This window comes from Euleptes europaea, chromosome 4 (genome assembly GCF_029931775.1).
Source record: "Euleptes europaea isolate rEulEur1 chromosome 4, rEulEur1.hap1, whole genome shotgun sequence".
Lineage (NCBI taxonomy): Eukaryota > Metazoa > Chordata > Lepidosauria > Squamata > Sphaerodactylidae > Euleptes > Euleptes europaea.
In genome coordinates this window covers 88110244-88136466 of record NC_079315.1, presented here as the reverse complement: position 1 = coordinate 88136466, position 26223 = coordinate 88110244, and the positions used below count along the sequence as shown (strand labels likewise).

At 38.5% G+C, this 26223-nt stretch overlaps 1 protein-coding gene across 1 annotated transcript in view; it reads right to left on the bottom strand.

Moving 5' to 3' along the window:
• The window catches only part of FCHO2 (FCH and mu domain containing endocytic adaptor 2), a 77308-nt gene that overhangs the window by 16477 nt on the left and 34608 nt on the right, over positions 1-26223 (bottom strand). Inside the window, exons 9-16 of the mRNA XM_056848249.1 lie at positions 21604-21648; positions 20257-20329; positions 13929-13953; positions 4795-4849; positions 4512-4690; positions 3301-3312; positions 2825-2849; positions 1642-1684 (exon numbers count right to left, since the gene is read on the bottom strand). Coding sequence (XP_056704227.1) covers positions 1642-1684; positions 2825-2849; positions 3301-3312; positions 4512-4690; positions 4795-4849; positions 13929-13953; positions 20257-20329; positions 21604-21648 — 457 coding nt within the window. The remainder of the gene's footprint in view (positions 1-1641; positions 1685-2824; positions 2850-3300; positions 3313-4511; positions 4691-4794; positions 4850-13928; positions 13954-20256; positions 20330-21603; positions 21649-26223) is intronic.

Below are 26223 nucleotides of genomic sequence, written 5' to 3'. Positions count from 1 at the left end.
TTGATGAAGTATCAGGCCATCGCATTCAGACAGAAGGCCCAGGTATGGAAGATACCATGGGTCGTGGCCTGAATAATTTGTTGCAAGTACCAACAATGTGCAACTGATGGGATGTAACACCCCCCACAAGAGATTTAATTTGTTTTAAGTATTTATATCCCATGCTGTCAGCTGGACTTGTTGGCTTACAAGTCCACATTCTAATAGTAATGTAGAAATATGGCCACCAGAATTATGGACTAAACCACTGTAGAAACTAGGACCACCTAAAGGTAAAGGTCCCCCGTGCAAGCACCAGGTCATTCCTGACCCATGGGGTGATGTCACAACTTTGTTGACGGGGTGGTTTGCCAGTGCCTTCCCCAGTCATCTTCCCTTTACCCCCAGCAAGCTGGGAACTCATTTTACCGACCTTGGAAGGATGGAAGGCTGAGTCAACCTTGAGCCGGCTACCTGAAACCAACTTCCGTTGGGATAGAACTCAGGTCGTGAGCAGAGCCTGGACTGCAGTTCTGCAGCTTACCACTCTGCGCCACGGGGCTCCTAGGACCACCTACTTAAATATAATATTAAAAATTATGAGTAAAATCTTAGGAAAAGTCTCAAAACCACTACTACCATGGTGATCAGAAAAGGAAGCTGTTAGCTTCTCCTCTTAAAGAACACTCACAGAGGCAGAGCTCTCTCTGAGGGGGAGTGACCTGAGCACCAATTCTTTAGCTAGAGCTCCAAAATAATAAGAAGCTGCTTTTTCATAGCACAGAAGCTGTGTGTGTGAAAGCACAGAGACCATGAAGAAACATTCTTTCCAGAGCTATTATCTTCAAATGTTGAATGTTTGTGTTCTGATATCTTTTGTCAAAAGAAGACTTTATTATGCCCCTTCTGAAAGCATTTAATTCAAGTTTTTTGAGTATGGTATGATCAGCATTCTTACTTACCATTACTGTGTAACTAATTTGCTAGTTTAAAATTATCTACACTTTCAGCTTGGACATGATACAAATTTAAAGTATAACAGCTTCTTAGCTTTCAGATTTAGCTTTTCTTTTCATGTACAATTGAATGAGAATAGCCTTTTTGAAAGAAAAGCCATGTACTGTTAATAAGAACAAGTTATTCTTAACTCTGGCCTGCAGCCACATTATTATTATTATTTATTGCCTGAATGACCTTGGACAGTTTGGACTGCAAGTTCAGATGTTTTTATGCATGGTTGGTGATAAGAATCTTTTGGCTTTGGAAGGCAACACAAAGCAATGTAAATTCATATAATTTTGATTAAGTACAAGGTGATCAAATTTTCCAAGTACCAGCTGCAATTCAGCGAAGAGATATGAGCACCAGATTTATACTACAGGGTGATATATACATATAAGTGATTTTAGTACAAAATATTTCTTTCTTCTGACGTGATACAAATTAAAATAATCACAAAAACCTGGCCGAGCACCCAACAGTTGACTGAAGATGAATCGACTGAGCTTTAAAATAAAGAAATTAAGCTAAACGCTTTGGGCCACAGAAACTTGCAGTGGGATCAGCAATCTAGAAAACCCCATCCAAACAAATGTTCTATCATCTTCACATAAAAACAAACATAAAGAATGAAAATAGATCATGATAAAGAATGAAACTTACTCATTAGATGAAACAGAAAGTTTCAATTTTGTTAATTCTTCACCTAATCAAAAAGATGACAACAGTTGACAGTCATGACATTTACCAAAAACAACAAACTTGAAGACACAGCTCCAAATGGGAAACTGCTAATAGACATAATTCAGAAGTGTCAAGGAGAAATGGACAAGCACACAAATCATTTGGTTTTGCCATACTTTCTAAGATTTGCTTATGGTAAAGAAGAATTTGATCTTTGCTAAATGTTGGCCTTTTAGCAATTTTGCAAGAATGTATTCATGTTCTATGTTATGCTTCTCCAAACCCTGTAGTTTCCTCCCATTCCAGCTGCAGTTCCATATGCCTCTTTAGGAAGCTAACCCTGATGCTCAGACAACTGCAACTGTGAGGAAGTCCAGGGAAATTAAGGCTCATCCTTGCAAGAAGGGTGGGAAATAAAAATAAGAATCCACATGTGTCACATGAAAAGTAGCTCTAACAGATAACTCTAAGACAAACCCCATGTATTTTTGAACTAACAGAATACCCTCCTGTAAAGATTACTACCGAGGCGCAAAGCTCTGATAGTTACCTGGCAGTATATCAGAGCTGTTTCCAGCCATTTGGTCAAAATTTATACAGCACAGTGTAACACTGGAATAACTTTTATGCATTTTGTTATAATGAAGACTAATCCTGTCCACATTAACCAGGAATTACTGCCAACCTCATCTTAACATTTTGCTATAGACGATCTGTGCTAAGAGGGTTTGTAGGAAGATCAAGAGGACAAGCGTTTCATAGTGTTTTGTATGCAAAAAGAGATAGATATACCTGAAATCGTAATCTAGAGAGTATCTGTTCCTAAATCCAGAATCTAAGATTAGGACTAGACGTGCAACACTACTTCTAGCATCAAAACATTTATGAGTCCCATTACTGATAGTATAATGCCAGTTTATTAAACTGAAATTACAGCTCATTAGACTTTGGATAATGTGCCACAAAGGCAAGCTTTTGAAATTATGGAAGAAGAACAGCACCCTTCTCTCTACAACATTTTTTTTAACTTCACACATACAAGAAACTTAATTTTGAATACTTAGACTGCACACTATGTTCTTCATTTCATCTATAAGAACCATGATTGTTCATGCACATTTTAACAAACAGTAAGCATAAGGGTCAGATAATTCATACTTACTAGATGAGTTTCGGTTCATTTGTGCCTGAATGAAAAGATAACAGTAAACAATGTTCAGCAAACTACTATTTTCTTCTACTAGAAGATTGGCTGAAGCTGGACTAAAAACTAATACCAGATATTGGGATTAGCATATGAAGGAATTTATACAGATATATAGGTTAGACCTTTGAGAGTTTTGTTTGGAACATGAATTATAGTATTCAGTTGATTTACAACCCAAACCAGAAAGAGTGTTCCAATGCAGCTAGGGATGTGTTTCTTGTCTAAAAGCCAAGACAAGGAGAGGTTTATAGTAGGCCAAAATTTCAACTATTTCATGGTGCCAGATTAATGTTAACAAGTTTAATGTATTAGCTTTAGGAAAGCTGCATATTAAAGCTGCACTGATTTAAGTATAGTCATCAATCCACACTACCAAGTTTTTATTAAGAACAAGGTAATATTGTCAGTTATAAATACAGTTTAATACTTACAGGACTGTGTCTCTGTTGTCAACAAAAATAAGGGGAGAAGAGAGGAGAGATAATTACTTAAGATTCTGTATATTTACTACTGTACTTTTTGATATATCAAGCTACAATTTGAAATATAACAATCCTAAACATAAATGATAGTTTCAGCAATAAAGCAGGTATTCTCAAGTTCCAATGACTCCCCCTCCCGTAAATCTCTCATACCATCATCTATAGACCGCTAGTCTTATTAATATCTAAATAATTAAAGTGCTTGTATAACACCGGAGCAGCTGAAATTTAACAGACAAGCAGTTCAATACACTTCAATCACTAACAACATTGTAATACAGACATTTTAAACCCTTATCTCTAGAAAACTGGTAAATGAAGTCTGTTTCATAAAAGGAATAGTCACTTCAGCAGAGAGAAACTCAAGGCACAGATGGAATGGGATACTAAAATTTGGGAACTTGTTTCTGGGATTTTAGCTTTCCCTTCCAATACCTGAAGCCACCTTAGACTGAATGAAAAGAAGTCCCTTGTGGCAGCCAGGTACTTGTCTAATTCAAGGTGTAATTACCATTGAAGTTATATGATGGTATACACCCTAAGATGATAAGAAACCTGCATTTTTTTTGTTTGTAAGTTCTCTGAGGACATTAAAAAATCCAACAAAGCCCATCAGTTTTCATGATGGCAAGGGAAAGGACTATGTCAGACAAATGTTCTGGTATGTCACACAGAATTATTTATCAAACACAAAAAAATATAGTGACAGAATTCAGTGTTCAAACCGGCATATTTAATAAATTATAAGATCCCCATCTAGAGTCTAATTCCTACAATCTGTGCTCATTAGTACAGGAACACTGAGTAAGAGGTTGCATAGTACAAATCTGTAAAACATATGTTCAGAAACCAAGGGACTGGTTTTTGAGAACAGCTCGTCAACCTATGTAGCTGGTTTTCCCATTTCTCTCAGAACAAAGATGGCTTTATACTGACCACTGTATCCCTAATATGTTCTATGAAAAGGTCAATTATGGAAGCTCTGCTTCTGCTAAAGAAGCCTGATATACCAAAACATCCTCTTTGTTCAATGAAACTCATTAAAACCCAGTTAAGACAGAGGAGCTCTACATTTCCTGGAGCAGGTAATTTCTTGTTGAATGTATACAAAATGGATCAAAATGTTTATTTTAACTAAATATCGTGCATGGATTACTCACAGATATTGCTGGTGAAAGGGTGATGTTTCCTATTGATTCTTTTAATTCATCCAATGAAGGCACAGTATAATGAGAACTATTGGTTGGCTGTACAGGTTTAATTTCCACATGGAACTTCCTTGGTTCATCATCTTCAGAGTCAGAATCACTTGATGAATAGAAGTGGTTCTCTTTGGTATGTTATTCTCAGTTAAGGTAAAGGTATAGTTTCTGTTACTGAACAATATTACTGCTATATGTACACAAACAAGCACACAGCAAAGAATAACAATCAAAAGGATATTCTGACTAGTTTCTGGTTTAATGCTATATCCTTCTTCATCTACATCCGGAATGTTCTTGGGGGAAAATATATTGGAACAATGTAGCTCTGAAAATACTGTTCAGTTGATATAACAATTTATTGTTGGCTGATTATCTTTCAGCTTCTTTATAAATGCAATGAAATTTCTAAATTAATTATTCTGGGACACCTAAGACAGAATGATAACATTTTCTCTCAATTTAACTATGTAGTCCAGAGCTAAAGTAAACTCTTACTGATGTGTGTCCAAAGTCTTTATCTGGGTGAGAGATATTGGCTTGGATCCAGCGATGTGGAAGCAGAAACATAAATGGATGTAGTATAATTCTGCTTGCACAAGATCTTATGCAATACCTAGTACTTTCAGTGTGCAGAAATTAGTTTAACAAAATTTTGGTGCAAGTGGCAAGCAGAAATTTTGTGCTGGATGCAACCCACTATCTGGCATGCATGATATGGTATGAATGTCCTATATCAGTGAAACAATCCTTTTTCACTGTAATACTTTTAATGCAAAGGATATTTAATCAAGCATAAGACATCTCTTATTGCCTGTGAAATATTATTTATACTCCAGTTTTCACAACATCAACACTAGACTACTTTACTGCCCTTGATGTTCTGATATTGGAACTGGGTTAGATGATTGTGGCCCAACAGTCAATCACTGGCAGTCTATTGCACCACTACTTGTTTACTTATGTTATTTATAGTCTTTCTTTCTCACTGAGACTCAAGGTGGATTATACAGTGTAAGTCAATGCAATCAATAAGATGGGACATCCAATAAGCAATGTAATAGGATCAGGATTGCAGAAATCTGAAATAAAACTTAAACAAAGCATAAATATTAGCATGGCATATTAAATGATGCAGAAATTAGATACTAGGATAATACATACATGAGCCAGAAGCGACTTGACGGCACTTAACACACACAATACATACAGCAACAGATAGTATTATACACAGTATAATATATAGTCCACAGTCCTTTTCCTTTTATTAAAGCATCTTTCTGAACCATTCCATTATAGTATAACTCGACTATTTGTGTAAAATCCTGAATAATTCAGTTTTGTATAGTTTGTGGAATGCCAGGAGAGTAGAAGCCTTCCTCTCTTCCTCAAGCAGGCCATTTTTTTGGGGGGGAGGGCCCACAAAAGAGAATATATGTGTATGGGCAGTTGTCGATCTTGCCCATTTGCAGGGTGGCACCAGTAGAAGGCCCTGTTCAGATAAGCAAAGCTGTCATGGCAAAGCAAACAGGGAAAGGTGGTCCTGCAGATATGAGGATCCAAGGCCATTGGTATGCGATAGCCAATACCTTAAATTGAACCTAGTAACTGATGAGCAGCCAACTGAATGACTGCAGAATGGGTGTAATATATATGCTCCACTTAGGTCCTGATAATAACTGAGCTGTGGCATTCTGTACCAACTGGGGTTGCCAAACTGACTTTAAGGGGAGACTTACACAGAGTTCATGACGTTAGTCTAGTCTCGCTATTACCATGGCATGGCTTTAGATGGCCAGATTGGCCGAGTCAAGGTAGGGGATCATCTTCCAGGTGAAACTGAGTTGGACTAAAGCATTTTTTGCAGCTGTATTAGCTTGTTTTTCCAGTAGTCATGTTGGATCCAGTATGACCCTATGCTCTTAACTGAGTCAGAAAGGGTCAGCTGAACCCCATCGAAGGGAGGAAGCACCTTCCCAACCAGTATTACCAATGTTTGGCCAGGATTTACTTTCAATTTGCTCACTCTCAACCATTTAACCAGAACAGACAGGCAGTGATTCAGGATCTCTACCACATCAGCAGGAGATTTGGTTAAGGAGATACAGAGTTGGATGTTGTCAGCATATAAATGACAACATCTATCCCAATCCCAAAATTATAAATAATTTTTCCTAAGGGCTTTACATAGAGGTTGAATAGCATGGGGATTGCACCTTGTGGAACCCCACCGGATAGGGCCCACACTGATGATAAGTGGTCTCCAACAGCAACCTTCCTGGCTTTTATCCATGCATCAAAGAAACAGTGATGAATCTTTACTCAGAAGTAAGTCCCACTGAGTTCAGTAGGGTTCACTCCCAAACAAATAAGCCTTGGGCTTATTAAGACATTTGCAGTGGATCTGCGGCTTAGTGGATCTTCAGTTGGAGGTTCATTAAAGGCAAACAGTTTTCCAAGCAGTGCAATACCCACCTCTGTTGTGGATTAGAATGCATGGAATGCCAGTTATGAGTGATGCCAGATTAGAATGCCAGTTATGAGTGATGTTAGCTCTCTAAAGGTCAGAAAAGCCCTTTGGGAATTTGTTGCATACACAGAGAGAGTTATCCAGGAAAGAAACAGCCAAAGTTTCAATATGGCAGCACCTGCCTGTAGCTCTAACCTTCCTTGCTATGCATGGATCTGCGGCTCAGAGAAGCAGCAAAATGTGGAATTCTACATCATTTCTGTAGTGAGATGTACTGGTGCGCTAGTTCACAAGTTCACAAGGTTGGAAGAGACCACAAGGGCCATCCAGTCCAACCCTCTGCCATGAAGGATCCCACAATCAAAGCACTCCCGACAGATGGCCATCCAGCCTCTGCTTAAAGACCTCCAAAGACGGGGACTCCACCATCCTCCAAGGCAGCGCATTAGTTTAACGTTTTCTGCAAGCTTAAAAAGCTGAAACGCTTGTACATCTCCTTTTTTCAGTTTCTATAAAACGTGAGAAGCAATTCTTTTACTCAGCATCAAATGTCACATAAGAAGAGGCCAACTCTGTTATGGCAGCCCCACTGACTACATTTCCCTTTGCCTCGTCCTTTAACTGTAGATTAGATGGTAAAACATCTTCTGGCAATACAAAGTAATGTGTTTGCAGTGTTTGAATTACAGGGGGCCTGTCTCTCCACCTGCTGAGATAATACTTGAGAGGGCCAGTTTTACAAGGCTCCAGGGGACCACTGGCTTTGGCCAATCTATATAAAAGGGCCCCTAGATCTTTTTACCTTTGTAGCTATGTGCCTGGCTGAGAAAGATAGCTTTGTACTGCTTTGTGTATTTTGTTCAACCATGCTTTGACCTAGATAGGCTCTCTTCTTAGTCAGCTGGTTGGCTGCTTGTCCTTCCTTGATTGGTCAAATATTCCATCCTATTAAACAGCATCTCTTTAAAAATCCCAGGAGTCTCAGTTGTCTCATATGTACATAGACTAAAAAACTTTTGATTCAAAAAGAAAGTGCCTCGATAACTGCTTTGTAACTGGGATAATGTCAGAATACAAAAGAACCATATTTCTAAAATGTGAGGTGTTTTTTCTTGGTAAATGACCAGGAGAGGGTTAAGACAGCAATTCAAATGGCCACAAGGAACAATACAGATGACAACTGGTTTCTTATATTTAGGCAGGAAACCCTACCGGGGTGGGACAGATATTCTACCCTAGAAGATATGGGTCATCTGCCTTTGATCCATTTCTATCTGGTTTCAGATTTCATTATGGAACCGAGACAGCTTTAACTGCCCTGGTGGACAATCTCTACTTACAAGCCTCTGTTATTGTTATTGGATATGTCAGCAGCCTTTGATGCTGCTGACCTGCCGGATTCAGTTGAGAGCTTTGGGGTGGTTTTAAACCAAGGTGTTTTTTTTTTGTGTGTTTTTTTACTGGAGAAACAGGTTGGAGTAGCAAAAAGTGTCTTCTATCCATTATATCTTCACCTTCTTGGACCAAGTGAATCTGGCCATGCTGATCCAGTCAACAGTAACCCTGAGACAAGACTACTGTAACAGAGTCTTCATCAAGCTGTCCTTGAAGACAATTCAAAAACTTCAACTGGTGCAAAATGCAGCAGCCTGCTTACTAGCTGGGGCTAGCTACCTGGAACAGATTTCTATTTTGAGATTTCTGCATTGGTTGCTGGTTTGCTTCTGAATCCAACGCTGCCTGCTGCCTGTCAAACTTCATGGCCTGTCACCCACACACCTGCAGGACTGGCTCTCCCAGGATCAAATTGTGCAACAACTCTGCTCCTTGGACCAACTGAATCTTTCCTCCTGTCGGGTACTAAGGATGATCACTGACAGCTCCAGCTGCTGCTGTTTTATGGAACAATCTTCTTGAAGGAAGGCTTCCACTTTGTTGAGATTCTAAACATTGTGCAAGGTGGTATTATTGAGGGCTTTTGACACTGCCCCTCAGTTTTTAATATGTATGACTGTCCGTTTATGATTAAAAAAAAAATTATTATCTTCCTTGTCCTGTTTCAGAGAAAGGTAGGCTAAATTTTCTCTTAAAAAACGAACTAATGAGTTTTACACTCATAACCCAACCTGATTCTAAAAGAATCAGCATCAATCCAGTACCTTAGCTCGGCTTGTTGAAAATCAAGAAGTTTAGCTATGCTTGACCTCAAGATGACCTTGTTGATAGAACATTTTATTTTAACAGTACTTGACAACAAAAGTGGAACAAATACAAATAGCTAGAGGTCGTGTGCATTCCCAATATTATGCTTCAGCCAGACTTCTGAAGTTACACTGTTAAAATTGCAAATGCTATTTTGTAACCCATACACAAATTACATGTAAGTATTGTCAAACATTTACTTTTGATTTCTTCTGGCACAGCTTGAGAACAGGCTTTTTTACAGCTGTGGCTAGTGATACTGTAAACGCAGCTGGTAACCCAGACTTTTGTGTTAATATAAAATGTGGCAGAATGTATTTTGGAGTAATTTTTAAATAATTATTTTAAAACCTACGTAATTTTGTAAACATTTCTAGCAATTATTGTTTGGATCTAGCAAACTGTCTGTGGAAGGTATATGGTTTATTCCCATGTTCCTTTCCCACCACCAGGTTCTGATCAACAGAAATATTCCTGGAAATGCCAGACCCATATGGGCAAGCAGCCATAGGGATGAGGGATCTGTAGCAAGAAGGGGGCAAAATTACCCCGCCTCTTCTGCAGTGTAGCTCTTCACAGTGGCAGGTCCACATGGGTTCCATGACTCCTGCAGTGGAAGAGGAACTTGGGGGAAACGTGCACTCTGAATCATGCCTAACATTCTATGCTTATTTCAGATTTCAGTAATCCTAGCCCTAGCACTCAAGCCTGAAGTCTCCCTAAAAGCTAAAATGACTAAACTGAGGCTATTGTACTTTGGTCACACCATGGGGAAGACAAGGCTCACTGGAAAAGACAATAGTGCTAGGAAAAGCTGAAGGGAGCAGGAAGAGAGGAAGACCTATCATTAGATGGTTTGATTCAAAGGAAGCCATGGCCTTCCACGCTGCAAAGACCTGAGCGAGACGGTCAATGATAGGACATTTTAGATGGTCAGTAATTCATAGAGTTGCCATAAACTGGAAGCAACTTGACGGTACATAACATACACTAGTAAGAGCAGAAGGCAGGATATTAATTCTGTAAATAATAAAAAACATTAGTATTACATTGTGTATTACATGTCTCATCCTATTGACTGCATAGGTTTACACTGTGTAATCTCACTGTCTCAGTGAGAAAGGCAGACTATAAACAGTAAAATAAAATAAATAATAATCTGCCTGTCAACACATTCTGGTGGTGGTTGACTGGATTGAAGACATCATTTTCGAGACCAATAAGCAATGCATGCTGAGTGACTCTTGGGACCATTCCTGCCTCTTACTCATTCAATCTAGCATTTCTTCATGCTATTCCTTCTAAAACCTTCATAAAAGCAAACGTGATGCACCTCAGTTCTTGCTCTCTCTACTCTGCTGAAAAGTTAAACTTGGTAAATAAAGTGGAACAGTGGGATTAAAAATTGGTTAAACAGGAAACAGAGAGCAAGAGTCAATGGACTGTTCATAAGGGAGCAAAACAAGCAGTGGGGTTCCACATGGACTATTATTGGGACCAGTGCTATTTAATCTGTTATTAACAGATGTGGAATTGGGGGAGGGGGTTGGTCAATGTAGTGGCAAAGTTTGCAAATGATACTATATTATTCAGGATGGCAATAATCAAAGCCGATTGTGAATAGATCCAAGAGGATCTCTCCAAAATGAGTGAGTTGTCAACAATGTGGCAAATGAAGTTAAAGATCAAATACAAGGTAATGCACAGTGTGTGGGGGAATCATACTTTTAAATATATGCTGATGAGATCTGAATCAGCAGTGACTGAGAAAGGAAGACATCGCCTTGTAATATCAATGCAAGCAAACAAACCATGTGCAGCAGTAGTTAAAAAGGCAAATTCTATGCTAGGATTATTAGAAAAGGGACTGAAAATAAAATGGTCAATACCATAATGGTGTTGCATAGATTTATTTATGCAGCCTCATTTGCAATATTGTATATAGTTCTGGTTACTCAAAAGACACTGAAGAACCGGGAAAAGCGCAGAAGTGTGCAACCAAGGTGATAAAAGGCTTGGAACACCTTTCCTCATAGGAAAGAGGTTGGGACTTTTCACTTCAGAGAAAAGACAACTTGGGGTGGGGCTTACAGAAGTCTATACAAATTATGAATGGTGTAGAGAACATGGATAGAGAACTTTTTCTCTTCCTCCCGAAATACCTGAACTCAGGTCACTCAGTAAATCAACGAGCGGCATATTTAGGACAGACAAAACGAAGTACAGTACTTCTCTGAATAAGCAATTAAATTGTAGAATTCACTGCCATTGGGTATAATGACAGCCCCTAGCACAGATTGTTTTAAAACAGGATTAGACAAATTCATGGAGGATTGGTCCATCAAGTGCCAATGACGTTCTCACCTGGTAAACCTCTGAATATTGGCCTCTTTGTGAAACAATTTGCTAGACTAGATAGACTACTAGTCTGATCCACCAGGATACCTCTTATTTTACATAAATATTTAAATATTTTGAATATTTATTTTTAGCAACAAAGGACTAACCAAAGTCAGAGACTGTTATGCCATACTAATGGGTTGTTGGATAGATTTCTGGAAATCTACACTAAGCAGCATACATAGACTATGCAAAAGTGACAGTGTTGTGCTATCTTTTAAATTTTCAGTGCTGCAGAAAGAAGAACATAGTGAAATTTCTGGTAAGGTTTGGATATGGGTCAGTTGGTTATTAAAACATTCCATACACAAAGAATGTTCCTGTAGAAGTGGGCAGTCAACGTATTTAGAAAAATTGCATCATAGGGTCACCTAAGACCTGCAGCACTCAGGATGAGAGAAGCAGCCACCCATTGGCTTGAGGGTCTCTTCAAACAGCTACCTCCCTCAATTTAAACCACATGGCTAAGCTTATTTTGCTTGTTATGTGTTCTAACAGCAAGCCTCTGAATGCAATAGGGACAGGAGTTCTGGAAGAAGTCAAGAGAAATGCCCACACTGATCAGAGGTACACAGATTTAATGCCGCTTACTAGTCAGATATCTATCCTCTTGCAAATCAAGGAAAGGTTTCAGCCAAATGTTTGTTTATGCAATGCCCCATCACACATAAGGTAACCTATGAGGGCAGAGGCTGCATTCATAGTGTACTCAGTGTGCATGCATTGTAGATAACTGTGTGCTACTAATGCATGTATACTATGCTGCTCCATATCATTCTTCTTAATTAGAAAATCAAGGAAGTCACAGGCATTCACATGTACTTATTAAGACAGAATGGACATGGGTTTTCTAGATGCATATACAATAGGGTTACCAGCTTTGTTGCGCTTGTGGGAACCAGAGGGGAGTCCAAACCATCTTCCCCCTTCAGTTTATCATATTACTATTTTAAAATTGCATTCTTAATTGTTTGTGATGAGAGCACTTTGGACCTTTCTCTAGAAAATAAGATGCATGCTTTTAGAAGCACAACATGCTCCTATAATGATACACTTTTCTTTGAAATTGCATCATTGTACTTTAACTTTTCGAATGTGAAAAACCCTATCAAACTAAACAACAAAATGGAGAACACACACACAAATTTGAAGTACTGTCCTTACCCATACTCTGAAGGTATGGAGGGAATTTCAATTATAATTTATGCCAAGGTTCCCAATCTAGTTGAGCCTGTGAGCAGTTTTAAAATTGTGAGAACGAGGAATGGGCACAACCATAAAATGGGGCCCTGGGACCAACCACAAAATATTATGAAGTTGCAAGCCTAACAACCTTCTGCTATGTAGTTATTTCTGGGTTCTCCTGCTCCAGTGAAGTGGTAGAAAGCCAGGACTAGCTCTTTGCTTTGGGGAAAAGATGCTTTGAAGCAGCAGCAAATGGCCACCAGGAAACCCATCGGCAAACAACACAATGCCCATGGGCGCTATGTTTGGGATCACTGATTTATGCATTTATGTTAAAAACTCTGCAAAGGGAAGAATACGCTTGTATTTTAAACCAGAAGTTTGAGAAGTCATGCATGACATTCTTGGAAATGCTGCAGAAAGAAAGATCACATTTGCACACAAAGTATGAAGCTTAGTAGTTCTATAGGGGGGAAAAGATTTGTTGCTTTGTGTAGCTGAAAAGAGTATACTGACAAATTTACACCAAAACAAGCAAGTCAAAAAGTAAACACTGTAAGTTAGCCCCAATTATGTTCCACTCCACTGATTTATTCTTGAAACTGTCAAAAGCCATTAATTACATGAATAGCATGATCATTCCTGTGATAAATGTATAAGCTCCTTCGGCATATAGTCGCACAAAAATTAACATTTAATTTGCTCAGACTTCTTGCAAAGATGCGTGTGTGGGGGGGAACCACTTCAGCATGTATCCATGGTATAATAGTTAAAATGCATATTTCAGTTTATTTTACACTTTATAGTACGAGATGGTCTTATTTTACAAGACCATTTAAACAAAGTAAACTGTATCAAAAATGCTTCAGAACACTGGACGTCTAACAGACAGACTGAAAATATCTCTGCCTACAAGGAAATTTTTCAGAGCGTTTTGGAAATCTATTCCTCAGCTTCAACCGCAGGGAGTTCTACCTTTGTCATCTTGAATTACATATTGTTAAAATGACCACAGGAGGCTAGGAATGAAATTAATGAAAAAGGATCACTGTACAAATTTTGTTTGAAAACAAAGGTTCCCAAAAGGCATTCACTATATTCAAAGTAAGACTACTTACAACTGAATCTGCATCTGGACATTCTCTGTAAAAAAAAATAGTAAATATTATAATACAAAAACATGGAATGTATATACTAAAAACTATGTTCTCTTTTGGTTTCTATTGTATATATCACTCTTTAGACATAACTGTTTCCTAACTCCTTTAAAATCACAGTATAGGACTGTACATATTAATGCTGGCAATTTATTCTTCATCCAGCCAAAATATTTCACTAAAACATCTCAAATTCCAAACTGCATAAAATACAAATTCATTAATAGATATGAACAGTTTGAGACCTGTATTTATGCATATTAAAAGTTATTTTAAAAAGTTTTCCACAGCAGATGAATTGTAGGCTTTTATTTTATTATACTATTATTATTTTTTTAATTAGGTTCTGTAGTCCTCTGCCATTATAGACTCCTGAGATGGCTCAAACATATAAAAGCTTTCTATATGATTTTTTAAAATCACTTCAGAGCTATGAAAAGCAGGCACAGACCAGTTTAAAAATCAATTCGGAACAATAACAGAGTACTAAAACACAAACAAGCAGCACCAATACCGCACAAAATGCTTAAAATCCAGCAGATCAGTAAAAAGAGTAATAGCTGTTTAATAACTGTGAAGTGCCCTAGTCACTATTCAACAACTACCTACTTAGAAACTTTAAGTATGAAAACAGAAATTTTTACTTACCACAGATTCTCAAGAGAGGCCAAAGAGCAGTATTCACCTGAAGGAAAGTGGTTCCTCCTGGTGGAAGGCTGGGTCGGCTACTTTCAATGGGAGAGGGGTCTCCCAGTCCAGCCGTGCTCTTTACATGGGTCACATAGACTTTCTGGAGTTTCTCTGAGCACCAGCTTTCGAGTTGTTTTTTTTTTTTTTTTAATTATTACTTTCTGTTAATTTACTATTTAGCTTTACCCCTCCTTCCCTAGACTGGGATTTTTTGGGCAAGTTACAGAAAAATCAAGGCAAAGGGCTTCCTCAGCCAACAAAGAAAATAGTTGACTGGATAACAGGCATCCTTAAAGAGAACACTGACAATATTTCTTGACACTGCTATGCAAGAAGCAAAAACTTAGTAGGGCAGAAAGCAAAAAATCTACCTCACCCCAGGTCTGGGTGGAAAATAACAAGAACAACACAGGTTGTATGTTCTGGGTGGGAATGGAAAGCAGGAAGGCAGAGTTTAATTTTATATACTAATCAGAAAAATAACTTTACCTACAATAATCCGCTAACACTATAAAGTAATTACTGTAACAGAATTTCAAATTTGGAAATTCAATATCCAGTAAACCTCCAGAAGAAAACTTTCCATAACAGCCAGGTTTTACAAGTTTTATAGAAATACAGGTAGACAGGATCTGGCATACAGCATCAGAGAGGCTGTTCCACAGTAGTAGAGCAGCCACTGACACAAGCCATTTTTTTACCACGACAAGCAATACTGCCGATGATAAAGGAATGGTCAAGAGTACAAAAAGAGGTGGTTCTTTAGATATGTGGGTCCCAAGCCATTAAGTGGTCTCAAAATGACAACCTTAAACTCAACTTGGAAACAAATGGGTTTCAACATCCATGCTATATTATCATATCACATTATTCCAGTAAGCAAGTTGCATTCAAGCGCAGTCCCCACATAGAACATGTTAAAGTAATGCAGCCTAGGGGATATGGAATCATGATTCAGTATGGTAAGTTCAGTTGTGCTTAGAAGGGGGCCCAATTCCTTGACCCAATACAGCTGTAAATCCTCCTTTCTATGGTCTGTACTTGTTTTCCAAAGAGCAACAATGGATCTAAACACAAAGCAAGATTCCTCATGTCCCCAGAGACAAATTCAGACTATCCAGAATATGAAGGTCAATCCCCTCTAGAAATCAGCTCAACCGGCTATCATCACCTACATCTTTTCTGGATTCACTTTCAGCTTTGGCCAAACTAGATGTCACCTTTTTATAATGAATTGAGCCTGGGTTCCCCTGATGTGACTAACTTTCCGCATGGTCAGATAGCAGATGCAGGAGCTAATTTTTCAAGTGGCACAGAGGCCCAATTCAGGTCAAGAGAACTGCACAGGAAAGGGGGAGGCTGAACCTTGTCCTCCCCATGGTCATGATCTAAATCTAGTCCCTGCAGGGAAAGCAAGTTAGGTTGGGGGAACTCAGATCCTACTTGTTAAAAAAAGTAATGTCTGATTTGAGCCCTTTTCTCTCTCAGCCACTTGAGTGCTGCATCCAGACATTCAAGATGGAGCGTGTTGCAACTGGGAGATTAGTTAATGAAATATAGACCTGAGTGTCATCAGCATATTTAGGTCAATATTTATACTTTGCTTTTCTTCCCAGTGGAGACTCAAAGTGGCTTAAAACATTATTCTCTCCACCCACACACATTTTAGCCACACATCTACCACTCTGAGTTAGGTTAGGCTGAGAGTGAATGACTGGCCCAACATAACCTCCATGGCAGAGTGGGGATTTGAACCTTCGTCTCCCAGATCCTGGTCCTACTATCTACCCACTGCATTACACTGGCTCTCTGAAAACACTCAGCTCCAAAGTTCTGGGTACTCTAATTTAATGGTAATATTAAACACAAAGGATGAAACTGACACCATAATTAGGGGCAAGGCAACTGATTCTGCATGCCAATGGAAACTCTGTGTCCTATTTGACAAAGAAAGACAATGAGAAGGTCATGCCTGTAACTTCTGTCCCTTCTCTGGTCACTAATAAGATGGAATGGTTTACAGTGTCAGTGGCAAATGGTAGATCTTAAAAATACAACAACGAGGATATACTCCTATCGGTAAACTGACATCATTTACTATCACAACTAATGCTGTCCATCCCATAACTAGACCTAAAAACCAGACTGTAATGGAGCAAAGACATTCAAATAAGCATGGAGTTGCTCTGACACCATCTGCTCAATCATCATGCCTAAAAATGAATAGTGTGACACAGGCCTCTAATTCGCCAGGCCATCCTTTGCCAAGGACATTTTTTTTAAAAAGGTCTTGAGTCTTTGTGAGAAATGCAGACTATAGATGCAATACATAAATCAATTACTATTTCCTCCAGAAGGGGTTTAGGGAAATTTCCTGCTACAAGATAGTATAATCAGTCCTGACCAAAGGAATCTTGATCTTGGAAGATTTAAGCATGATTTAGACATGGTAGCTTTCAAAATCTAAAGAATTCTGTCCACCTTACTCAAGGAAAGTAATCTGACTAGTGAAGCAGTACCGACAGAATTCTTATGACACTTAAAGCACTGTATTCACCTTAACGCTGGTGTCCAAATTAGAATAAGATTAGCAAGGAATTAAGCTACGCATCACAATCAACCAAGCAATTCCCCCCCCCCCAGTGGTTTGGATCTAGATGTAAACAGACCCCAAACACTGCATAACTTTGCTGAAAAGGATGCTAATGGGACAATAGTTTCAGAGGGTAGCTGTGTTGGTCTACAGTAGAAGAATGGGATTTGAGTCCAGTAGCACTTTAATATGACAATATCAGAGAAGAAAGCTTTCTTTGCTTCATTATCATAAGCTCTTTGATGTTCTCTGATCTGGAAAGTCTTCCACAAACAATGCTCTAGTCATCTCCTGACCTGTTTCATATCTCCCAGCCCCCCTGGGAAACACTGGACCAGTGATCTCCTATATATATCTATATCTATATCTATATCTATATCTATATCTATATCTATATATCTCCTATATATATATATATATATATTTAATTTTATTTTTCAATAATAACTTACATATCATTTGACCATACATCCTCTGTATCAATAAAAAAATTGACTTCCCCTCCGTCTTCCTCCCTCTCTAAAATATCTAAAATCTCCTTTGCATTCTTACTTTCTAATTCTAAATCATCATATTCATATTATACTTTCCCCTTATCTAGTGTCTTTCAATAAACAATAGTCATATAATGTTAATAATAAGGAAAGAGAAATAAAAACATTTAAAGAAACAATGAGATACAAATCTCATTTAACATAATTCCCTCCAGTTGTTCATCTCAAAATAATTTGTATAGATCTTTAAAAAAATTAAAAGAAAAACCTTATATATCCCAAATAAAAAATCATATTGATAATATTTTTCCAAAACCCCCCCCCCACCTTTCCCGTATTAAAAGTCAAATTAGTGTTCTTCCAACTTTCTCAGCCTTTCTTCTTATACTTTTTCTTCTGTCTGGAATTTCTATCACCATTCGCTTGCTTTCTTGAAGTGGTCTCCTGTCTGGAACAGTCAATACCCTGAGCTCCGTGGGCTGTTGAGTCTTCTTCTTGTATTCCAACAGTTTCAGTTGACAGCTCACTATTTCTTGTCAAAAAAATTTCAACACCTTCCAGTGAGTTGATAGCATGTTTAATTTGTTTATAAGTAAAGGTAAGGCCTTGTGGTAGCAACCAGCTGTATTTTATTCCTTTCTTTCTTAGCAATTCAACAAAGTCTTTATATATGGCTCTCTTTTCAATCAGGTGACGTGGAATGTTTTTGAGAATTATCAGTGGTGTGTTGTCGACACTCAGTTGATTCTCCAGTTGGAATTTCATGATAATATTTTTCATCCTGATGTCAAAGAAGGAGATCAAGATCTCTCTGGCTTTTGTTTTCTGTAGCCGTGTTGATAAAGGAATTCTATATATCTTGTTTATTGCATCATTCAATTCTTGTACATTTAAATGAAATATTTCAGCCAGTGATCTGATGATATTCCTGGAGTTGTATTGCTTCAATTTGTTGTGCTTGGGATTTCATGTCTTTTTTAAGTCCTTTCAAATCTTCCGTATTATTTTTAATTGAAAGTTCCATCTTGTTCATGCCATCTTTCATTTGTATAACTTGGTCTTTTATTTCCTTGATTTCCTTTATAATGTCAGCAAACTTCAGGGTAATAATTAAAGTCATTTGTGTAACTGATTGTTCTTGTTGCTTGGAGACCTGTTCAAACTTCTTCTTTACTAATTCATTTATTAATTCATTTTGCTTAGCCAACATTTCCTGTATCTTCTGATAATTTATTTCCATGATTCTCTGAGGCTTTTTTCTCCTTTTCCCCGACTAAAAATAAATGTAAGCAGGCAATCAAGTGTTAGAAAGCTACTGAGTTTTGAAGAGAGTCTATTGGCTTTGGTGCTGTTGCTAGGCACAACAGGAAGATACGAGGTTGTGAGCCTTCCGTGACTCTCACTCTAATTGAAGAAGGTAGGATCTATTTTGTTGCTGCACTGAGTGAGGCAAATCCGGCTCGACCCTCCTCTTTGATTTCCAAGTCTCAGAAAGGCTACTTCCTGAGTACGTGCCTGGAGGACTCTTCCAAGATAGCCAAACGGGAAAATCGAAAGCTAAGGAATACTCCTCCTCCCCTTCACAACGCGGCCGCCGATTGCAAGCTATCGATGCCACTCAAGTCTTTCAGGTTGTTTTTATTTGCCTGCTAATTCAATTTTTACTAATTGGACAGTCTTTTTAGTCGGAAGATCATTTAAAGTCCTGGATAATGGGGTACAGAGTCTTAATCGTGTTTTAAAAAGTTCCAGTCGTCCTAAATCAGATTTGATAAGCAAAGGGAGTTCATGTAACTTACATGGAGATTGGAAGACAGGGTTCTCTGTTATTTACTTGTTCGATATTTGGTGTAAGGTAGAGGAGATCACAGCTTCTATCCTCGAGGCGTTCGTGGCGATGGACGTCCTCCTCAGCCGGCAGGACTTCAACCAACCCTCCTCCTCAGCGAGAGCTCTCACGGGAGGGGGTTGGGAGTCAAACCGCTCTTCTGCGGCAGCAGGGGGTTGCCTGCATTCCGATCCACTATTTAGGATCGGAGACAGGGCTTTTTGATGGGGCCCCAATTCAAAACGCCTCTTGGTTCCTCCGAGCAGACTCGGGGGACATGGCGCTGGGTCAGCGTCTCTACCGGAAGACCGGAACCATAAATCTTTGAGGGCATACCACCCTGATCACTCTAACACAACTAGGGGAGGGAAAGCCCAGTATGTAGTATATTTACTAGTGTCTAACTATAACTGTAATATGCATATAACGCATGCAAAAAGTATTTGCAAGAAAAAGTAAAATACTGCAATCAAAGCAAAATACACAGATATTTAAAAACAGAACTTTCCCACTGGATGTCATAATCTGAAGATTTACTATTCTAATAAAAACATTAAAAAGTTCAGGATGTTTCCTAAAGAATTAATTTTATAATTCACAAGTTTAATGCTTCTAGTCTATTATGTTTTTGAAAAGCTTTAAAATGGTTTAGTAGAAGATCCAAAAAGTTAAGAAACAACTTACACAGATTCTGTGTCTTTTTCCTTCTTTATAATCCCTGGTAAACCAAAATGCTTTCTTCTTCTTGGCTTTATCCCTGTGAAGAAAGTACTTCATAGTTAGAACAAGATATTTAACTTCAACTCAGTTATGAATTTCCCGTGCACCGTTAAAGGTCCCCAATATGCAAGTTCTCTACACGTACAGGAGCCTACCTCTGCACCACTATGTATATACAGCAATACTGAACTATCACAGATGGAAACAAATCTAGCCATGATTGACATAAGCATACTCTTATTTAAGAGAACTGTCATTTCCAAGATCAAATTGGACTACTAATATTCCCACATTTTCGGGACCAAGCTTCCATTTGCCATCCTTAATTATTACAACTATCTGTCTAAACTTTCCACCGATTCATGTAATGGGAGTAGAAAATGAAGAGCAGAAAAAACTTAATGTTGCTGCATATTAATGACACTTTACCTCAAGTCGCCCTATGCTTTCTCTCTTTATTTTGAGAGGAAACACTGAAAAGCATCAGGAACATGAGTAAACTTTAAGCTTTATCCTCAGTTTCTGGGTCCCGACATTTAAGAACAGAACCACTGCAAAGCAGTATTCCTGATCTCAGCCTAATGATAATACTAGAAGCTGAAGTACAGGGGGAGGAGGGGGGGAGGAATTAACAGTGCTTCATTCCCTTATTTGTGTGATCAGGCATTCTTCTGTCCCTAAACCAGTCCTGAAGTCACAATGGTAAGGACTGAGTCGACTAGTTTCATCTAGAAACTTTTTCAGTGCCAGTGAGATCAGCAGGATGTTTATAATAGAGGTGCCAGTGTGCGAATGAAGCTGAACAGATAAAGAAAGCCAGCAGGAGAGCTATTATGTTTTAATTGTTTAATTACTGCTGAAATTATTATATTAAATTATTGCACGAGAGCCTGTGCTGTATAGTGATTAGTGTAACAGACTAGGATCTGGAAGACTAAGGGCAAAAACGCCCAAGACAGTCACAAACTCTTATGCTAATCTACCTCACACAGTTGACATGAGGATAACATGGATGAGAAAGTAATGGCATAAGCCACTTTGGGTCCCCACTGGGGAGAAAGACGAGATATAAATGAAGTAAATACAAATACATATTTTTTTTAAAAAAAAAACTTTACTCAGGAGAGAAATTATTAAGCAAACAAATTTGCCTATAGCTTCTGTGATGGGAAATGCATGCATACATGAAATAAACTCCAGCTCATGATTGAAAAAAACCTGGCATTTTTCTCCTTTTGTTATATCAGAAGCACATATAAGTTCATTTCATCTGAACTTAAAGAATACAAATCACCTACAAAAGGAACTCACCTTCAACTGCACTGGCTGTATTACATTCTTCAAATCCAATAAGTCCTTTTAAAACATGAAAAACAAGGCAATTACTTCTCTTAAGTATTCCTGAATAATTATGATTAGGTCTACAGTATTTAATTAACAAGCTAACTTATCCAATTTAACACATTTGAATTAAAATGTGCCTATGATTCATAAGAAAAATATTTTTCAAAACTTTGAATTATTTTTATTAGACTAACAGAAAATACAAATGGCTATTATCCTAGAGGCATGAATGCACTCACCAGACTGCCCCTGGTAGGCATACCTTTTAATCCGGCAAGAGAAGCTCAGCATGAAGAAGCCCTGACCTTCTCCTGGCTGGGGAGAAGAGCAGGGGCTCATCTCTGAGACTGCATTGAATCTTAGAGGCATCTAGAAATGATCAAGGCTCTCAGCGCTCCCTTCTATGCCTCTAAAAACCCCACACATCTTCAAGGGCAAGACTGTCCCTTTCCTAGATGGGGGATGGGCAGGATTGTTGGCAAGTGCAAGTTTTGGCTGGCTACATAAATCAGCAATAATAGATGGACCACTGCTCTTCTAAGATACTGCTCCTATGCAGTGCAGCCAGCATTACAAAATGAAAGCATATCTTTCAAAACTGTTTCTTCACATGCAATTATAAGCAGATTTAATCAATGTACCCCCAAATGATGGAATAAGATTTCTTATGGGTGGTATCCTAAATAGATGAATCACTTCCTTTAAACTGGATTACTAAAAGGAATAATTTAGAAATACAGTATACTATTACTAAATTAAAATAGAAGCACAACTGTATCAAATAGATAACGGCTACTTTCATTTTGAACAAAACTATAATTAGCATAAAGGGGTTAAGATGGGCTTCTTTAAAAACCACTCACAAAAACTTCTTACTGGAAGCCGACCTTTTGGAAAAGTGGGGAATGATACCGCCACGTGCAGTAGGCAGTTTCTATACACTTAATCGCATCCAATGAATCTGGAGCAGACGTCTGCATGCTCAATGTATTTTGTTCACCTCTCATTGTCTTCAACAATTCCCCATACTACCCAGGGTTGCCAAGCTCCTAGTGGGGTCTGGATTTCTCCTGGAATTACAACTGATCTCCAGATAACAGAGATTGGTTACAAAAAAGAGCTTCTTTGAAGGGTGGAATCTATGGCATCATACCTTGCTGAGGTCCCTTCCTTCCCCAGGCTCCATCCCCAAATCTCCAAGAATTTCCCTACCTGGAGTTGGCAACTCAACTACTCAAAAACACATCCCTCCTGTACATTCTTCCCTCTACAAGGGCCTGGCTATGTAAAAGAAGAGAACTGTTGTCACTGACAAGGCAGAACTTCTCATATTGCCAATTGTAACCTGGGACACAACTAAATAGCCTATGTAGAGGCAAAGAGAGCCCAAAGATATTACATTATCTCTATGTATGATACCTTAGAATGCAGGACTTCTAGCATATGCACAAATAAAATAACACAGGAAAGGACTAGAAGTCAGAACTCTGTGCTACTGTACCCAACAGAAAATTAACACCCCTCCTATCTTCTGCCTGGATGGAATATAAAGGCTCAGATCTCCATACCTACTTGAATCTGACAAAGGGAACTTTGATTCTTGAAAGTGTGTACCACAAAAATCTTGTTGGTCTCTAAGGTGCTACTGAGCTCAAATCTAACTGTTAAACAAGTCTGATGCACCTTTTCAAAAGAAAATTCAACTCAGTGAGAAAATTCACAGCGGGTAGCCGTGTTAGTCTGTCTGCAGTAGTAGAAAAGGGCAAGAGTCCAGTAGCACCTTAAAGACTTAACAAAAATATTTTCTGGTAGGGTATGAGCTTTCTGAAGAAGTGAGCTGTGGCTCACGAAAGCTCATACCCTACCAGAAAATATTTTTGTTAGTCTTTAAGGTGCTACTGGACTTAATGAGAAAAGACATTATGTTGAAGAAACCCTACCAAATATAGCAATACACTCAATTTCATGTTGAGCCAATCTTCACATTTTGTCTCTTAAGATAGTTTTATTTAGCTACTTTGTAATTAATTCTCTGTCAAGAGGGACGACAGACTATTTTGTACAATTCAGTCATCTTACTATGTCACCAGCCACCTAATTAATCGGTGAAATGGCACTAATGGTCTTAAGCATCTCTCGAACAGTTACAGACCAGTGTCATGATCAGTCAACTAGTGGGTGCTCTGAGGAAGTAGATAGGCCAGACTTGACAAAGATGCTAATGCGACTGAAATTAGTTTTTCTTACAGACAATGGAATACACACTGGCTATGTATGTTAATAGGGATGGAAGGAAAAGAATGCACACTGGAAATTCCTAATTTATTATAAGGTAAACGTTAAAATGAAACTACTTTTAAACTAAAAATTAAACCCACATTTAGAACATCTTACAAATCTACCGGCAAGAAATTTTTATTCAAGCAAAATCAATAAAACCATATGGAAGCTTTACAAAAGTAGAGTAATTCACATGAGTTCTAAAGCTACTTGCAGTTACAAATATAGCAGACAGTATGCTTGGTTTTAGAGGAAAACAAAAGGAGTTTCCTGCCTCCGGCATTAAATCACGCATGAAAGGAGGACAATTTTTTCAAAACTGCATATGCCTCACATGCTGCTTTAAAATGGCAAAGCTTTGCGTGTCTGGCTCAGTGCCAGTTGACAGCTCAGCTGGATATCAATGCACATTCTGACCCCCCTTGCAGCGTGTCACTTCTGAATTGTTTCCGCAGTAGAAAGTTTATTCAACCTCTCTCTCAAATGCAGTGGACCGACCATCAATCTGCTATTTAATCATAGCAAGACAGGTTATTTTTCTGACAGCACTAAAGCCAGAGAGCAATTCCTAATGAACAGCTTGATACAAGTGGAATTTCAACTGTTTTAGCCTCAATTAATTCTGCTGTCAAAACAAATGATTGCTCTTAGTGCTTAGATGTTGAGCTGGATCACAAAGGTCAATTTTGTGTGTACAAACATACAAGCAATCTTTTTCTTACTAACATCTGATGCCATTTCATGTTTAGCATTAACAAAACATTTTCAAATTGAAAAACTGGAGAAAGTGCACTGCTAATCTTTAGCATTCTGTAACAGCAGTGTTTATACTGCTTGATAAATGGAAACAAAATACACTAGATACTCTATTGCTACATTTAGACACACAAAATTTAAAAGAAATTTGTATCTCTCCACATCTCTGCAGAACAAATTTACAAAGCCTTTAAAGACTAGCATGTGGACATTCCATTTATATATATTTACCATGATTGTTAATTGGCCTTATTATCACACTGCATATCAGAGAATCAAATTCTGTCCCATTCGTTGATTTCCCCCTTGGCATTGTACTACCTTAGTCAAAGAAAGTAAATATAAAATATGCCAAATACCCAAAACTCCTTTTAGGTTTTATCAAAGCTAACACCATTTGTATAGCATTTTTCAAGCTGTTGTCACAGCTAGCACTATGCCATTTGGCTTTGAGTACTTAAAGGGCCATCTCCACCCCATATTGTCCAACCCAGAACTTGAGAATGGTTTCTAGAGAGCCTTCAATTTATACTGTGGGGCTGCTATGCTACTGCTGGCCAAAATATAGGTTGCTGTTGCTGTAGGAAGGTAGAGTCCCTTATATACTAAGAAGTGACCTAAAAATTACTTATGTTTAAAATTGTATTGTGGATTACTCATGAGTAGATCACAAGCAGTTCTTGTGTTGCTCTTTGTGCATGTGGACTGCACATAAGCAAAAATCATGGCAAATGACATTTCAGGAAAAGGAAAGACAGGTTGCTCTTTCTCTCCAGGGGACAAAACCTCAAGCAACTGCTGCAGACACAGTCTTACTTGTAAGTCTAACACATGAACTTTCTAGTAGATAATTCAGAGCCTCATAGTTAGGCAAAGGCCATCTTCGGTTTTTTTGCACTTGGTTCTTTGCAGTTATAATCTCATTCATTTCTGTTCATTTACCCCCATTTACTGGTAAAGGTAGTCCCATGTGCAAGCACCGGGTCATTACTGACCCATGGGGTGACATCACATCACAACATCTACTAGGCAGACTATGTTGACGGGGTGGTCTGCCATTGCCTTCCCCAGTCGACTACATTTACTGAAACAACTGAATTATAATTCTGCCTTCTGAAGTTCCTGCATTCCTTCCTAGTTTAGTATCATAGCTCTCATATTCTTCAGTAATGAAAGCCCCCCCCCCCCCAATCAATCCTTATGGAGGAATGTACTGCCTTGGTTTTCTATGGGGCTTGGTGACTTGAAGTGGGCTAGGAGATGTCTAGAATAGCGCTGGAGGAAAACTTGAACAGAATCTGGCAGAGTTGCTTTACAGCTCTTTGGAATATCTATGAGGTGGCAGTGAAAGCAGCACACAAATCCTAATTCTCTGTCACCAACTAGTTCGCACCCAGCTCAGTTGTTTAAGGTATTTTGGCACTTGCTGACTCTGAAGTCTTGAGCCTTTAAATTCTTAAAGGTAAAGGTCCCCTGTGCAAGCACCAGGTCATTCCTGACCCATGGGGTGATGTCACATCTCGACGTTTACTAGGCAGACTTTGTTTATGG